The sequence below is a fragment of the Haliotis rubra genome, unplaced genomic scaffold (assembly GCF_003918875.1).
Source record: "Haliotis rubra isolate DU_JTF1 unplaced genomic scaffold, ASM391887v1 Scf330, whole genome shotgun sequence".
Lineage (NCBI taxonomy): Eukaryota > Metazoa > Mollusca > Gastropoda > Lepetellida > Haliotidae > Haliotis > Haliotis rubra.
The window spans coordinates 948,395-966,022 of NW_025767003.1; the positions used below are offsets into that span (position 1 = coordinate 948,395).

At 40.2% G+C, this 17,628-nt stretch overlaps 1 protein-coding gene across 1 annotated transcript in view; it reads left to right on the top strand.

The window, feature by feature from the left end:
- Positions 1–17,628, top strand: part of LOC124284216 (valine--tRNA ligase-like) — a 25,228-nt gene continuing 7,600 nt past the window's right edge. Inside the window, exons 1-12 of the mRNA XM_046720278.1 lie at positions 1–97; positions 940–1,024; positions 2,308–2,408; positions 2,976–3,115; positions 9,503–9,667; positions 11,284–11,365; positions 11,872–11,991; positions 12,347–12,455; positions 13,079–13,258; positions 14,528–14,756; positions 15,895–15,976; positions 16,477–16,553. Coding sequence (XP_046576234.1) covers positions 2–97; positions 940–1,024; positions 2,308–2,408; positions 2,976–3,115; positions 9,503–9,667; positions 11,284–11,365; positions 11,872–11,991; positions 12,347–12,455; positions 13,079–13,258; positions 14,528–14,756; positions 15,895–15,976; positions 16,477–16,553 — 1,466 coding nt within the window. The 5' untranslated portion in view covers position 1. The remainder of the gene's footprint in view (positions 98–939; positions 1,025–2,307; positions 2,409–2,975; positions 3,116–9,502; positions 9,668–11,283; positions 11,366–11,871; positions 11,992–12,346; positions 12,456–13,078; positions 13,259–14,527; positions 14,757–15,894; positions 15,977–16,476; positions 16,554–17,628) is intronic.

A 17,628-nucleotide genomic window follows, 5' to 3' on the forward strand; every position in this document is an offset into this window, starting at 1 on the left:
AATGGCAGCCTCCTGGTGTCACATGCGATTCTTCTATCGAAGATACGGCTTGAAGAAATACAAGGGACATCGGATTTCAGCTTCCAAATGTTATACGGTACTCATCTGTTTACTTCAGCTATTTACTGTGACTATAAGCCTTGATATGGCCCGTGCAGTGTCAACGCATAAAGCCACAGTAAATACACGATGTGGTCTGACAGGTCCATATAGCTGGAATATTGCTGAGTGCGGCGTAGAACTAAGCTCACTCACTCACTCACTCTGACAGGTCTTGCTTTTCCAACATGTAGTAATCTGTTTGTTAATTGTATGTGTAGTCCAGCGGTAAGAGCTCCTCCCGTTCCCCCTTCCCCAATAATATTTAGAAATTAATATATGCTAAAATTATTAACAAAACCTAAGGGACGTTCATAACTTATGGCTAGGGGATGATGATGATTTTTATGGAGAAGCATGTACAATGTGAATGACCCCCCCTAAAATTTATGTACAAAATAATTGACCCCCCTGCATGTCATGTACAAAATCAATGACACCCCCCTCCCCAACCCATAATTTCTAAGCATGATTTTAAACATAGTTTTAGGAGCAAAATTGATGACACCCCAGTACGTGTGTACAGATGACCCCCTAGCTCGCCAGGACATTATGGGTGCCCCCCATATCATATCTCTCACTCACACACACACACACACACACACACACACACACACACACACTAGCCATAAATTATGAACGGTCCCTAACACAACAATTACTAGAGGACTCACAAAAATAACTAAAAGCCCAAAAATTATTTACATATATAGGATCAAACCACCTAGCGTTACCTCTGTTAATCTGCGGTAGAAAGAATATGGGGGAACGGAAGGAACTCTTCCGAACCATCGTATGTGGAGCTGTATGTTAATGAAACACTTGTTTATCCATTGTCAGATACAAGTCTATTCAACGACTGCTGGTACGAGATACTCGGAGAAAACATCATCCAGGGTGTCTTCACCCCTAGCAGCTAAGAAAGGTTAGAATCTTTATGTATCACCGTCTGAAGAGAGATTAGAGCCTAGAGATATATTCTACTGGACGTTCTTGTGATTTCAACGATTGCATTGCTTGCGCTATATCGGGGGAGTTATTGAGACTGATAACACCCTTTGCAGTTTCTGAATTTCAAGGATTATATTTTCCATGTGTTTATCCAGTTTACTTGAGCATTTAACATTGTGTAGTATATATATTATATCCCAAAGCGAGCTGAATTCGACGTTCTGGTGATTTTGATGATTGCATTGCTCGCACTATTGCATAAGCACTTTGGTAGGGCAGATGCAGTAAGCTGTCGTGCGGAGAAGTTTTTCTTTGATTTAAGTAGAAAAAGGCAGTTAATACCTTCAGTGCAAAAAGTTGCCTAAAAGTAGCAAGTGAGAAGTTTTTACTGGCAATGTGATCACAACACTCTGAATTTAAGTTATAGACAAAAAGCAAACAAACATCAATATCAAGGCTATTTACACTTGAGATCGTAGATATATACCTTTACTTCAGATGTAAAAATTTTAAAAATAAAGATAAAAATTGCGTTGCCTGGGCAGACCTAATGAAAAAGCCTAAATCATAATAACAACTTCTTATTTTGAAATGTATTTTCTTTTTCATTTGAATCAGCACTTTATGTTTAATTTAACACTTTGTAATTTGAGTATGCCAACACGCATGATGCTTTTGATCCAATTACTATGTTTACAATATTGGTGAATATCATTTCACCATAAGCATGATAAGCTTCATAATGAAATAACGTTTCTCAGTTATTGAGATTGATAACACCCTTTGCAGTTTCTGAATTTCCACCATTATATTTTCCATGTGTTTATCCAGTTTACTTGAGCATTTAACATTCAGTGTCTTCATTTGATAAATTGTTGTCAATAAAATATGCCTATTGAGACTGCCCTTAATGAGCCTGGGATCCTATCCACAAAGTGTTCCTAGCACTAAGCCTGTGATAAATTATGGACTTACGATTGGTCGTAATGCTGACTGACTGACAGAGTTTGGTTTTACGCCGCTTTTAGCAATATTCCAGCAACATCACGGCAGGGGACACCAGAAATGGGCTTCACACATTGTACCCATGTGGGGATTCGAACCCGGGTCTTCGGCGTGTCGAGCCAGGCTACCCCACCGCCCCCGTAATGCTACGAAAGCTTTGTTGATGTAGACACTGGAACTTGTTCAGTCAATGCCATTACAATCTACTCATGGTAATGCCCAGAATTTTTAACCTTGAACATGTTTCTATAGATGTTTCTGGGCCCCTCCCATCCACCTACAACCCTGAACATGTGGAATCTGGATGGTACGAATGGTGGGCACAACAGGAATTCTTCACCCCAAAAACACAGGCAAGTCAGTCGGTCCTGTTCCAAAAGCAATCTCTGTGCTACAACATTTGTAGGCCTATGTTAAACTATGGAAGTTAACATTACCCCCTATGTTAACATGGTTAAGATCCCCTTCTGGATGTGGACACTTGTTACAGTCCATACCCATGCCACTCTGTTGATCACTTTGGTTCACTTAGAACTTTTTGGAAACCATAACAGTCTACTTGGCTTTCATTCCTATACACCAACTGTTAGTAACCTATCTGTAGTTTATGCCTTTAGGCCACATTGCAAACAGGAATAAAAATCATCATGTTGATGTTTTTGAAGCGGCGATGAGACTGTTCTCAGGAATGTCATATATCGCTTACTACCCCTCAAACACTGTCTGTATCCAAACGCTAATGCAAAATCTTACATAAAAAAGGCAGCTGTGTTGTCATTCTCCTCAGGGAACTCAGAATACATTTGCAATGAAATACATGCTGTTATTATGATTAGAGTTCTAATGATGTAGCCACATTAGGTCTACTTTAGATTTTATCATTGATAATATATTAATATTGTTTTCATAATCATCATTAGCAGCAGCAGCATCGCTTACAGGGACCGGTTGGAGGAAAGCAGCCCCCATTTGTGATGGTCCTCCCGCCCCCCAACGTGACTGGTACACTCCACCTGGGACACGCCCTGACATGCTCTATTCAGGATGCTATCATCAGATGGTAATTTCAACTAGTATAAACCTGTCTTAGGCTATGGTGGCGGTGGGGTAGCCTAGTTAGTAAGATGTTCACTCGTCATGCCAAAGGCCCAGGTTCGGTTCTCCACATGGGTACAATGTGTGAAGCCCATTTCTGGTGTCCCCCGCCGTGATATTGCTGGAATGTTGCTTAAAATGGCTGAAACTGCTGTACTGAGACATATTTTTCTGAAATTTTATATGAACATGATCAACCCCATATTGGTGCCAATGTAGCAATTAGTGTTGGGAATTGGTTAAAATCTCACAGTTATTACAACCAATCAATCATCGAAAATAATTGGTTAGCGTCATTTATCAAATTCTCCTGGTTACGTTTGTAAATGCACAAAAATATAAAAAAAACGTAGTTCTTTCGAGTTTTTTGAAAATTGCACAAAATGCATTTACAAATTTCACATCTTAAAGGATGACTAGTATGGTATGAACCTAAATTTCATGGATAATTCAATCATGACAAGGAAGGAGCTTGTAGTGATTCTGAAATGTAACAGACAAAACCAACCTTGTGAAAATGGTTGTTAATGCACATCAGTGTTCCAAAATTGTTTGTGTTTGATTATAAGAAAACATGATCGATTGCTTGGTTGTTTAGTCATTGCGACCAATCTTCGATTATTTCAATTAATCGGACCACCACTAGTAGCAATGAAGATATCCTTGTTGAAATAAATTCTGATGTGGACTATCTGTATATTAATTGTATTTCTTAACAAAATAGAATATGTTAGATTTTACTTACATGTTTCCATTTAACTTTTAAGAAGCATCAATAAGTCCAAAATCCAGACAATTTGGGATTCACTGGGACTAGCAGTGGCTATTATTTACATGGGTGAAATATTGTGTTTGTTATTTAATGCTACAGTCAGCAATATGATGACTACATGTTATATTTGAGTCTGAAGCAGACAATCCAGTGATTGAGGTCATGAGCATCAAGCCATGTAATTGGACACAGTGACATGCATAAACGGGGACAACAAGCTTGGGCCCCTATCAATAAAGCGTTTACAGCGCGCTACGCCATTCGTAAGCCTATGATGAAGTATAGAGTTACGATGGGTCGTAACGCTACGATTGCTTTGTGGATCGGGCCCCTGGCCCCGATTTCTCGAAAACAAACTTAAGCTTTGCCTCAAATTTCAAACTGAGTTTGACAATTTGAAACTGCTGAATTTTTAACTCAACTGCCTTTTTAAAATAAAAAAAAGCCCAAATAACTTAAAACTCAAATTGTCTACTAAGTTTGAGTTTAGTATTGATTTCAGTTTATTCTGGGAAATGCATTTTCCTGCGTTTTCTCAAATTTGAGTTAAAACTCAGACTTCAATTTGTTTCGATAAATCAGGGCTTGATCTGTTAGCTGGCCATTACAACAAGCAGACATTGCAGAAGATAAGTTCAACCCCAAATTTTCATGGGTGGAATTGTGTGTGTACTGGATGTAGTATTTTGTGTGGTAAAACCCTTCACTATCATCATGATGCTTACACTGGGGGGAGTTACAGCTCCCTACTTCTCTAACAATACAAAATTACTTTGCTTTTGGAATATGTCCCTGACAGACAAACTGGGAGAAGGAGCATGGATTTGTTAATCATTTATGTTTGTATAAGGTTTATATATTTATATAACAGCTGGGTTATATATATGTAATCTCAAAAACCAATGTTAAAGTATCTTTGTGTGTCTAACATATAATGCAGCCTTATACAAACATACATTTTTAAAAAACCCATGCTCCTTTTCCCAATTTGTCTGTCAATTGTTAGAGAAGTTGGGAGCTGTGAGCATTATGATGATTCTGAATGTATTGGGCTTGCTGCTCCAAGCTAATTATGTAAGTCCGTTGTTTGTCCCTTTGTTCTATTGTTGGGGACAGAGGGGGTTTGTCCCACATAATGCATTAGATAATTAGACTGGCTTGCTGGAAGATGCATGAGTGTCTCTATCTGTTGTTGAATATTTCTCTGGCAGCTCCACAGAGACTGATGTTATTATCAGTGTTTTGAACAGTATCATTATTCTGTGATTATGTCACTGAACAGCTGCCTTCTTGACCTCCCACTAGAGATCATCACCAACTTGGAGCGGCTCTCTTGTTATGATGTAGTTTCATTTAATATAGAGGAGTCCTCCAGTTTGGCTGTTGTGACAATCCAGTTTGACAAGCATCAGTCTGCCGGACATAAGCATGCAGAAACCCAGGTGCCTATCTCCAGCGGCAGCAACAGCAAGTACTGCAGTAGTGATGTGCAGCATGGAGGTGATAGTCAGACATCTGGTTGCCATGACGATGGAAATGATGACGTGGAGAGTTTGAGTGTGAATGAAGACCAATGTGGCGCTTGTCTTTATGGTTGGAGCGATGAACTTCACACCCCCTCTTGTGTCCATGTTGAAGAATCTTCACAGAAATGGTCATCTGATTTCTCATGTTCCGATTCCTGGAACGGATGTCCTTCAGAATATTCCGAAGCTGAGGCATGGTCAGCCGAAAACAGAAATTCATTGACAGCATTCTATGATACTGACGCTCATCAGCACAGCTCTTCAGTATCTGGACATATTCAAAATGTCTCTGAAGTGACTGAAACTTACCAGTATCGCTCCAGAACCCACCATCATGGCTCCTCAAAACCTTCAACAAATCAACACAACTCCTCAGTATTTGGGGCCAATGAACATAAATCCTTCATATCTGGAGCCAATCAGCATGGCTCTGAAATACATCGAGCACGTCCATCTGGATATATGTCCAGATCCAACAGCCATGGCTTCTCAATTACTGGATCGCAAAAGTATGGCTCCTTTATGTCTGAAGCTCATGGAGCCAAAGAGCATGGACACCTGGTGTCGTCCATGAAAACCTATCGACAGTATTACCAGCTGGCAATGAAGAATGTCAATTATCACTGGAACAAGTTTCCATCCAGGGAAATGGGTTTTTTCTTCATCCAGCAGATTAAGCCAGATGCAATGCCCAAACTGTGTTACCAGGCATCGGCCCAGTCAAAGAAAGACATGTGTGGGCCAGTCACTGTCTGGTGGGTGTACAACAACCGCTCATGGCTCCCGGGGAAGTTACAGAGACAGTTAGTGTACAGGATCCTGTTACAAACCATCCCCTTAGATCAGGGGCATAATATGGATGTTGTTGTGCCTACCAGAAAGAGGGAGCTGATCAACATGTTGGTGTTCTGAACCACTGGGATTCATTCACGCTCTGAAGTGAAACATTGTGACTGTTTTGTTCCTTGACTAATAGCAGGAATGTGTTGAGATAAGTAACAATGACGGGGCATCCCTGGGTTGTATGAGAAATATAAGGAGTGACTTGAGTTTATTTGAAATTAAAGGGAAGCTTTCAATTCATTTGAAATTAGAGGGAATGCTTTGAATTCATTTGATGTAAGAGGAATGCATTGAGTTTATTTGAAATTAGAGGGAATGCTTTGAATTCATTTGAAATTAGAGGGAATGGTTTGAATTCATTTGAAATTAGAAGGAATGGTTTGAGTCAATTTGATATACAATAAGAGGGAATGGTTTGAGTTCATTTGATATACCGTAAGAGGGGAGGGAATTCATTTGAATTTAGGGAAATGCTTTGAGTTTAGTTAAAATCAGAAGGAACTTTTTGAGTTGTGTTGAAATTTGAAGGAACGCTTTGAGCTAAGTTAAAAAAACTTCGACATAAGCTCATAAAAGCAGGAATATTTTAAAAAGATATATTAATAGAATTAGTTTGCGATAAGTTAAAGATATCAAATGCTTTGAGAGGAGTTAATGAAAGAGACACTTTGGGATATGTGTAAATATAGTAGTAACACTTTTAGTTAAGTCAAAAGTAGAAGGAATGCTTTGGAATTAGTTAAATATATCAGGAAGACTTTGAAATGTTTTTAAAAACAACCTACGTACTAGTTTGGGATAAGTTGAAACATTTTGCAACACTTGTTTAACCAAATTTAGGATATACATGTATTAGTACATATGTGCTTTGATATGTATTTGAATAAACTAAACTTTGACATATATTTGAATAAACTAAACTTTGATATATATTTGCTAAACATAATGAAACTATTTTTTCATGTATCATTCAAGTGACATTTTGTAGCAGAGTGATAAATCCATTTAGCATGTTTAGCATGTTTTATTCATCCTTACACTATTACATGTTGCTGATCACAGGATTGTCTGGTCCAGTCTTGCTGGAATATTGCTGAGTGCAGCATTAATAAACACAACTGAAACAGACAACATTTTGTTATCATGTTTTGTGTTGTAATTGTATAACAAGCAATAACAAAACCTGTTTTGACTACATATCCAAGTACACAATGTATCCAAGAATTTTGAATAAATTTGTAAAAGCGTAAATAGTGTGTGATTTGTTCACAACAGGGAGCACTAGACTGGGCTTATGCATATAGCACTGTTGACCTTTAGGTGTACAAAAATCAGTGATTATGGATTAAAATTGAAATTCACCCTAATTGTGTTTCCATTTTTGTCCACATCATCACTACAGGAATTCCTTCCACATCAACTTCCTGATTTAACTGAAATTCCCAGTTCAAAGAGAAATTAAACCAAGCTCACTCACTCGCTGATCACCCTTGTGAAGATCCAGGTTAGAAATATGTGTTCAGCAGCCCGTGCTTGTTGTATAAGGTGGCTGATGAGATCAGTAGTCCGGCTCACTGACAATTGTTCTGCTAATTGTGTGGTTGACATTATATCCCACCGCTCAGGTTGTCAATCACTGGATTATCTAGTCCATACTTGATCAATCCCACATGGCTGTCATGTGTCTGGAATATTGATGTTGGTTTAATGACAAAGAAAGAAACCAAACTCGCTCTATTTCATCCTCGATAATCTCCAGGGTATACGTTACGATCACTCTCCACTATACCATGGATGCATCTACGGCTTGTCCCGATGATTTTATTACCTCCCTTGGCTGGCTTTTTATCCAATCAGGTGTCACTTTCGCTTCTTAAATTATCTAACCATATAAACTTGGCAACACAATTGATGCAGAAGGTTCTTTTATATATTTTTTGAAAGTTTCAGATCTGTCAATTTGTCTGTATTATTTCTCCAAAAATCTGAGTGGTACTGCAAACAAACCTTCTGACTGCGACCGCTATTTTTATTGACACTGGCAAGCTCGGATGTAATGGCGGCTTAGCTGATTGGCTACTGTGAGAATGCGCAGCCAGCCAAGGGAGGTAATAAAATCATCGGGCCAAGCCGTGGATACATCCAGGGTATAGTGGAGAGTGATCGTAACATATACCCTGGAGATTATCAAGGATAACTCTATTTCGATCATTGTGTTTTGGAATACTCCTGACAGCATCCTCTCTGTGGACTCCTCTGCAGGGGTGTGTTATCAGATCTTCGATTATTGTGTTTTGGAATACTCCTGACAGCAAAGGGGGGTCAATTTGGGTCAAGTAAAGCATCTTGTTTTAATGACACTGCTTTCAAATGTATGTTACATCCTGCTATCTTAGTGAGACCTGTTGTTACCCAAGGGTAAAACTAAGAGATTTGAGTATCCGGTGTTGCATTGCTAGACCAGGGGTGGAAATAACCCATTGCCCAACGCCAGAGTCCAGTGTTTCTTTCTGTCGGGCAAGCAATTTTGTATATCACACTGTACCGGTGTCCAGTTGATATTCCAATGTTAATTATGTTGTTTATTTAACAAATCAACAAGAAAATGGCCGGTATAGTGGAAAAATTATCAGGGCAAGTGATTTTACATGTGCCACTGTACCGGAGTACACTATTTCCACCCCTGTAGACTCGGCCATGATAGCAGGGATTGTTGTTGATGATATCAACCACTGGTTTGAATGTGAACTTTGGGCTGTGGTGGCAGTGGACTGGGTCAAAATATTGTTTTGTTTTGTCTTTCAAGATATTTCAGGAAATAATGTCCTGTTGATGCTGGTAATATCTTATAGTTTTTGTTTGTTTTCTGCCACAATGCATTATAAAAATTTATAAACTATACATCAAATTTCACTTAAAATAGTTGTTGAACCAGGTTTGCATTGTCTTAATTGCTCATGAATGGACATTTAAGAGCTTTTTTTAAAGTATTTCTGCTTACCGTACATGGGCGGATCCAGGAATTTTAAAAAGGGGGGGGGGGAGAGTTCGAAGCCCCCATTGACTCTGCCAACGCAAATAAAATCTTCAATGTGGTCTTAAGTTATTTTCAAAGGGGGTTGGGGGTGGGGTTGTTTCTAACCCCCTGAACCCCCTCTGGATCCGCCAATGCCGTAGTATGTGAGGTCAATGTACATTGTTGATTTGGTAGGAATCGGATGCGAGGTCGTGAGACACTGTGGGTACCGGGCTGCGACCATGCTGGGATTGCAACACAGGTAGTCGTGGAGAGAAAGCTGCATCAAGAACGTCACCAATCTCGCCATGACCTTGGTCGCGACAAATTTGTGGAGGAAGTTTGGAAATGGAAGAATGAGTAGGTTTTTGATGATAGAGAGATGTCTGTTAGAGTGAGTGAGTGAGTGAGTGAATTCTGTTTTGTCACAGCAGCAACGTTCTGCCTCACAGCAACAAAAACAGTTCCTGAAATAAAAGTAAATTGAAGTTATACTTTTCACAATAAGGTTAAGCATTTATAGTATATTTATAAAATTGAAACACACACTGTGAGCCAACAACCAAACCTAGACCACCTTACTTGAATCAAGGCACTTCCTACATAATGTCCGAGCAAGATTCATCTCATAAACTGAAAACACCAACTTGTAATCAGACTGGGCATTGGGGTAGCCTAGTGGTTAAACCGTTGGCTCGTCACGCCGAAGACCCGGGTTCGAATCCCCACATGGGTACAATGTGTGAAGCCCATTTCTGGTGTCCCCCGCCATGATATTGCTGGAATATTGCTAAAAGCAGCGTAAAACCAAACTCAGTCAGTGTAATCAGACTGGTATTCAGTAGTACAGGATGTGAGTTAGTGGACTGGGTAACCATCTAATGCATGTTGCTATACAGAGTTGTGTCCCCTATGACCAGGATTCAAATCACTGATGCAAGAGTTATGCTTCTTGGCTTGTCAGCACAATATATGTGCTTGTGTCTACAAGTCACACATGACTTCCATGAAATAGATTTTCCTCCATTATTCTTACATGTGCTGATATAGAAATATGGCTCTGAACCCAACTCACTCACTAATGCTGGAGGTAAACCCATAGTGAATTTGGCCTTGGTGTTTGTTTAAATCCACTGTCACAGGTATAGTTCTGACAGACCCAAATTCATGATCAGCTTCTCTTGGGATTCAAGTCAATGTCATGAGGATCCTTTTTGCAACTTTGGATCCTTGTACATTGAGGGGAAGTAACTGTATGCAAGTTCCAATGCTTGGAACTTGTGGCTAATCTGGTGTAAATGACACCCCCTAAAATTTATGTACAAAGTAAGTGACCCCCCTGCATGTCATGTACAAAGTCAAAGACCCCCCTTCCCCTTTCCATATTTTTAAAGCATAATTGCTGACCCCCACCTCCCCAGAACAAAATGGGTGACCCCCACTTAATATCATCATCATCACCCCTAGCCATAAATTATGAACGGTCCCTAAGAAGATAAAGCCTTGAACCTGCTATCTTTGCTTTGTGACATTTGAAAGCCGTCCAATAGCTTAGGTTGCTAAACACCTCTCTCTTGTCAGCTGCAAAACAACGTAAACTTTTCATTGACAACTTTTAAGTCTGTCAATGTACGCAGCTGGTACAATCAAATTAGACAGGAATTATCTCGTACAATGACCTGGCATGTTCATTAGCTTAAGTCTAAATATGTTTTTGAGATGTCACTCTTTGCAAACAAAATAGATGAAAACAATTTTACACATTGAAATATTGGTATATGTATACCAGATAAATATATCATGGCAGTAAGCATATTGTGGTATCTGGAATACATTTAACATGGTTCAGCACCTAGAGTACCAAAAGGGCATTGTGTACCCTTGTAGCTCTACATTGAATGTTGAATTAAGATGGACATGGCACTTCTAAACTGGTTGTGTAAACTATCTTTGATGTTGTGCATTTTGAAATTCAGAAAAGAGGAGATAATCTATGACCAGATGAAACGACTTGGTTCCTCCCTGGATTGGAGCAGAGCTTCCTTCACCATGGACAATGTGAGTCACTGTGTGGATGTGGATGTGGATGATGTAGAATGTTCGATATCAGAAGGCTTAGTTCTGCGTTTTCTGGGCATCAGAGGGCTTGCTTCGACCACATCCCCGTTTTGTATGCGGATATATCGTCAGCCATTTGTGTCAAGATCATTTGGTTAAGAGTCAAAATCGGGTTTCAATCGACTTGCAGAAATAACAATTAAGAATTGGTAGGTTTCATGATTGGTGATTGATAGGCCAATCATCCATGTTTATGTTTACATTAAGTTTTAATCGATTGCATGTGATGGTAGTGAAGCGATCGGCAAAACAGTCGGGTGGGGTGTACCGAAGTGTCCGGCCTTGTCATAATGTATTATACTGTGAAGCATTTCGAGTTGGGGGTCATCTCAAAAACAATATTTTTTTAATCTTTAATCCACACAAAGACACGAGGGCCTGTGGGTGTAAACACTATGTATTGTTGGTGAACAGGTCAATAAAATGAAGGCAATTTTCTTCAACAGAAATTATCTGATGCTGTGGTTGAAGCTTTTGTACGATTACACGAAGAGGGACTCATATACAGGAGAAATCGTCTGGTCAACTGGTCATGTGCCTTACGCTCTGCCATTTCTGATATAGAGGTAAGCACATTCTGTATACAGACATACCCATTTTAGAGATAAGCACATTTTGTACACATATATACAGAACAATTCTCTTCACAATAATTCATCGGGGCAGAGGGGTAGCCTAGTGGTTGCAGCATTCGCTCATCACACTGAATGGGGACCTGTGTTCGATTCCCCACATATGTACAATGTGTGGAGCTCATTCCTTGTGTACCCCGCCATGATATTGCTGGAATAGTGCTAAAAGTGGCGTAAAACCGTACTCACTCACTCACAATAATTCTTCACAGTAGGTGCTTGAATTTGTTTCTTTGTTGCTTTAGAAAATATTTCTTTTCTTTTGGCTCATTGAATAATTTTGTTCCAGGTGGATGGCATTCCTGTGTCTGGAAGAACCCTGTTAACCGTCCCTGGATATGACAGGAAGATTCCCTTCGGAGTGCTTACATCATTTGCTTACCCAGTTAGTGAGAAAGGTACATTGGGAGCACTATATATATATTTTCTTGTTATGTTCCTTGGAAGAAACTATGGTCTGTTTTACTCAAGTTTCCGCCTACGATAATGATTACGATCAAGTGTATGGTGTCTTCTTTAGATTTAACAGGGAAGTAGTTTCTTCCCATGTGCATAGCAGGGATATAATTTCTTCCCAGATGATAACAAGGGAATTGTTTCTTCCCTTGAGTACAACAGGGAAATAGTTTCTCCTGTAGAGTATAACAGGGAAGTAGTTTCTCCTGCAGAGTACATCAGGGAAGTAGTTTCTCCTGGAGAGTATAACAGGGAAAGAGTTTCTCCTGGAGCGTATAACAGGGAAATAGTTCCCTCAACAGAGTATAACAGGGAAATAGTTTTTCCTGCAGAGTATAACAGGGAAATAGTTTCTTCTCCAGAGTATAACAGGGAAATAGTTTCTCCTGCAGAGTATAAAAGGGTAATAGTTTCTCCTGCAGAGTATAACAGGGAAATAGTTTCTCCTGCAGAGTATAACAGGGTAATAGTTTCTTTCTTAGAAATATAACAGAGATAGTCAGTCATAAGAATACTTAAAACAACAATGAAACACTGATGGACCTGTGTGTGGATGATGTTGCAGATGGTGAGATTGTAGTATCGACAACACGGCTGGAGACGATGTTGGGAGATGTTGCTGTGGCTGTCCACCCCGACGACGGCCGGTACCGTCACCTGCATGGCTGTCATGTCAGACACCCTGTAACACAACATCTCCTGCCCATTGTACTGGATGACTTTGTAGATATGGAGTTTGGAACAGGTACGTAGAATTTGTAGAAGACTTGATGATTGTAACCACAGAGCATTAACTTGCAAAGAAATGATATTTTGACACTCAAAACATTTGTTACACTATAAAACTGAGGACATGAGGTGCAGTATGTATTATAGCCGGCTAGTTAGTTATTGATTGCATCAGAGCCCAAGATGGGTCTCCAGCAACCTGTACAGGTCAAGGTGACCCAGTGGATTGGATGAGTAGACTTTGTGACATCATACCACTGACATGTTTAGGGGTATACTTGCTCACTATATCAACTGGGATGGAGGGGTAGCCTAGTGGCTAAAGCGTTCACTCGACACGCTGAAGACCTGGGTTCGATTCCCAACATGGGTACATAGTGTGAAGCCCATTTCTGGTGTCCCCTGCTGTGATATTACTGGAATATTGCTAAAAGCGGCGTAAATCTAAACTCATTGACATTATATACCCTGATACCAGGTTTACGCGTTACAAGTCCCTGTGATATGTAAGTCAGTAGTACAATAGTTTACTAACAGTTTATTTAATCTCTACACACAAACAGTAGACAACAATATGAAATAAAAATGAAATATTGCTAAAAGTGGCCTAACTCACTCACTTATAGTATGAACCCCTGAATTGTCTGATATAGACACAATTTGATTACAGGAAAGTCTTACAGGTGAAAGATTGCAATGTATATTGCTTTGCCAGACAGGCTGAATACTGAAACACGAGAACAGAAACTGTATTATCCTGATGTAAATGTAACTCACTGTAAGGAATAAAGATCATAATATAGGAAAATAAGAGCTCAAATATCAAATGGTTGGTCTCTTGGTGGTCAAGCTGTGTGTTCTTGTTGATTGTGTGCCGCCGTGCTCTGCTCCATTTGCATGGCATCCTTCAGTTGCTGATTTGCCAGGTTTTGACTTAATTCTGTACTGGCCTTCTGTTGGGATTTCATTGTTGATCTTTAACACTGATTCTGTTTGTTGTTTGTTTGTTGTGTGTCAAGTAACTTTGAATACGATGGTATATAGTAACTGTGGACAGTTACTGTTATTCGAAATTTACTCGGGATCGGGTGGTCTGGCTCGCTGACTTGGTTGACACATGCCATCGTATCCCAATTGCCTAGATCGTTGCTCATCCTGTTGATCACTGGATTGTTTGGTCCAGACTCAATTATTGACTGCTGCCATATAGCTGGAATATTGCTGATTGTGGCGTAAAACTAAACTTAATCACTCATGAAATTAACTCACTCATCCACCCCAACAGGTGCTGTGAAGATAACTCCAGGGCACGACCACACAGACTTCCTGGTCGGAGAGAGGCATGACCTGCAGAAACCGACCGTCATCAGCGATGACGGACACATGGTGAATGTCACAGCACCATTCAATGGCATGAGGAGGTTTGTTGCTCGACATCATCTCACCAAGTTCCTCAAGGAGAAGAAACTGTTCCGTGGAGAGGAAGAACACAACATGACTGTGCCTGTCTGTAGGTGAGTTCTTCTCATATCATAAGTTGTCTCCCTTCAGGGATTTAATAACAGAATCAGTTCCCAGTCCTCAGAACTGTGCCTTCACTTGTGATAATAAATCAAAACAGATCCCCAGTCCACCATGCTTGGCTCTCCATGTGGAATCCAAGGCAGATATATACTGAAAGGCAAAAGAAAATTCATAATATTGGAAATGACATTTAAGTATCAATGGAGAATTTGAACCTATTTTTCTTTAAAATATACACCGGAAGTCAAGTTTGAGGAAAACATGAATCGTGGTCATATAGCCTGTTTTGTGCAATAAAGTATTGTTTGAGATTGAGGATAGAAATGAAAGGGAAGAGTTTCACAACATTGAAATCGAGATGCACGTGCATCATGCATGCATTCAGGCATAAATTGCCGGGTTAAATGGCAATCGTTCACTTGTTTTCTGAACACAGCAGCTATGGCTAGGTTAAAGTGAGGATCAACAACAAGCCAGTTGACCAGTGTCTAGAAGTCCAATGGCTTGTTGTTGTTGATCTCTTGTTAACCGGTGTATATTTTAAAAAATAGGTTCAAATACTGCATTAATACTTAAATGTCATTTCCAATATTTTGACATTTCTTTTGCCTTCAGTGTATATATCCTCAGTTTCCAATGCCGGTTTCCTGGTGGAGATTCTTTGAAAGAAAAGGTACTCCTTGTCTCTCACAGGGTTCCCCCCACATGGGCAAAATGTGTGAAGCCCATTTCTGGTGTCCCCCGCCGTGATATTGCTGGAATATTGCTAAAAGCGGCGTAAAATCAAACTCACTCACTCACTCACAGGGTTCCATAGCAATATAGGGTCTCCAGTATCTAGTGCTTGTCTCTCCTTGGGAATTCTGTTGCAGAACAGGTTCCAAGTATCAGAGAGATTTCTCTCTCTGGTCATTCAAGGATAGAACAAGTTCCAGTATTTTGTGTTGTTAGAAGTGACTAAGAAGGATCAGGTTATGACATTAAAGTGTTTGCATAATGTCAACCACAGCTTTGTCTGAACCAGACTGATTATGTACATTTACAGGCTGCTGTGATAGATTGCCGACTGTGGCATAAAATAATATTCACTCACCCTGTTTCTGCACTTCTATTTCTAATTGTATCCAGTCGGTCCAAGGACATCGTTGAGCCCAGGCTGAAGGAACAGTGGTATGTTGACTGTCAACAGATGGCCATGATGGCTGCAGAGGTGAGCTTAGAATACAGGACCTCAGTGAGAATCTGATTAAGATAAGATATGCCCTGTGGTGGTGTGTGGTCATGTGAACAGAGCCCAGGTCACAAATCAGTTGAGGTTATGCAATTGCATCCTGGACAGCCCTTGGATGGGTGACCGTGTTTGGCAGCTTGACTTTTGAGAGTTTCTTGGACTTCACTCCTGCCCCACAACGAAGCACATGTGACACATGTGGTCTCACCTTAGGCAAGTGAGTTTGTTCATGAATTGCCTCTGTTCACCCAGCACTGAATGGGTACCCGGTGGGATAAGTCATATGACCGTTAACCTTCTAGCACCTCACTGGCAGCTTGGGTTATCAATGGTAACAATGCGTTAGCGCTTTGAGCATGTGCAAGTGAGTGAAAACAGGCGCTTTATAATCTTCATTTTTGAACAAATACTGTATGTTGTCAAATTAAGGCAGAGAGTGTTATTGAAATTGCCATCTGACATTGTGCCTCTGTACCCAGGTTGTAGAGAGTGGCGAGCTGAAGCTGATCCCCAGGAGCCACGAGAAGGTCTGGCTGGACTGGCTACATGGCATCAGGTAACCCACACTGGAATCTGCAGTACCCCCAGGGGCATTTTTGGGTTTATACCCAGCTCCCCCTGAAAAATTCCTGGTTAGGTCATCAGCACAAGTATTCTTGGTTAGGTGCCCAGCACGGGTATTCTTGGCTAGGTCCCCAGCACCCAGTGATATCCTTTGTTATTTCTCCAGCACCCATGGGGATTCTTGGTTAGGTCCCCAGCATGGGTATTCTTGGCTAGGTCCCCAGCACCCAGTGATATCCTTTGTTATTTCTCCAGCACCCATGGGGATTCTTGGTTAGGTACCCAGCACCCGTGGGTATTCCTGGTTATGCCCGAGCAGATATGAGTAGTTTAGGTTAGGTCCCCATGCACCCAATGATATCCTTTGTCATTTCACCAGCACCCATGGGGATTCTTGGGTAGGTCTTTAATGATTGACTGATACAAATTTTATTATCTTGCCTCACACATATATGTCGTTTTCTGATTGTCTGAGCGCTCTTCTATTATTTTCAATGTACCCTGCTTACAAGCGGGTAACATTTTCCATGTACCCCGCTGGGAATGCTGAACTCATGTGGTAATTAGTAGTAATTCTTTATCTCGAAAAACATTGAATCACGTATGATGTACGGAAATTACTGATGTTTTGCGAATGCAAATCAATAGAAGGGAGATAACTCTAACTTTGTTTTTCTTGTCGTCTTGTCGTCTGGTACTCCATACTATGATCCGACACCTGTGCTTCAAGCAGTTCAAAATTACCATTGAGGTGTTCGGTAAGATAAATACGTTGTTCACTGGTCCCTCGGGGCCCATGGGTTGATGTACCCTCGATGTTTCTCTATGTTCCCCTTCGGGCTTAGGGAGCATAAACAAACATCGAGGATACATCAGCCCATGTCCCCCATCGAGAACAGTGAACAACTTATTTTATCCACAGACTGCTTTAAATATTGTAAAATATGGCATTGAACAACAAATTTTACCAGTAAAATAAGTTTAATTTACTTATTTTACTGTTAAAGTTTGTTGTTCAGATATGAAATTTCTGGGAAATGGGATTATGCTGCAAACTTTCAAATGAT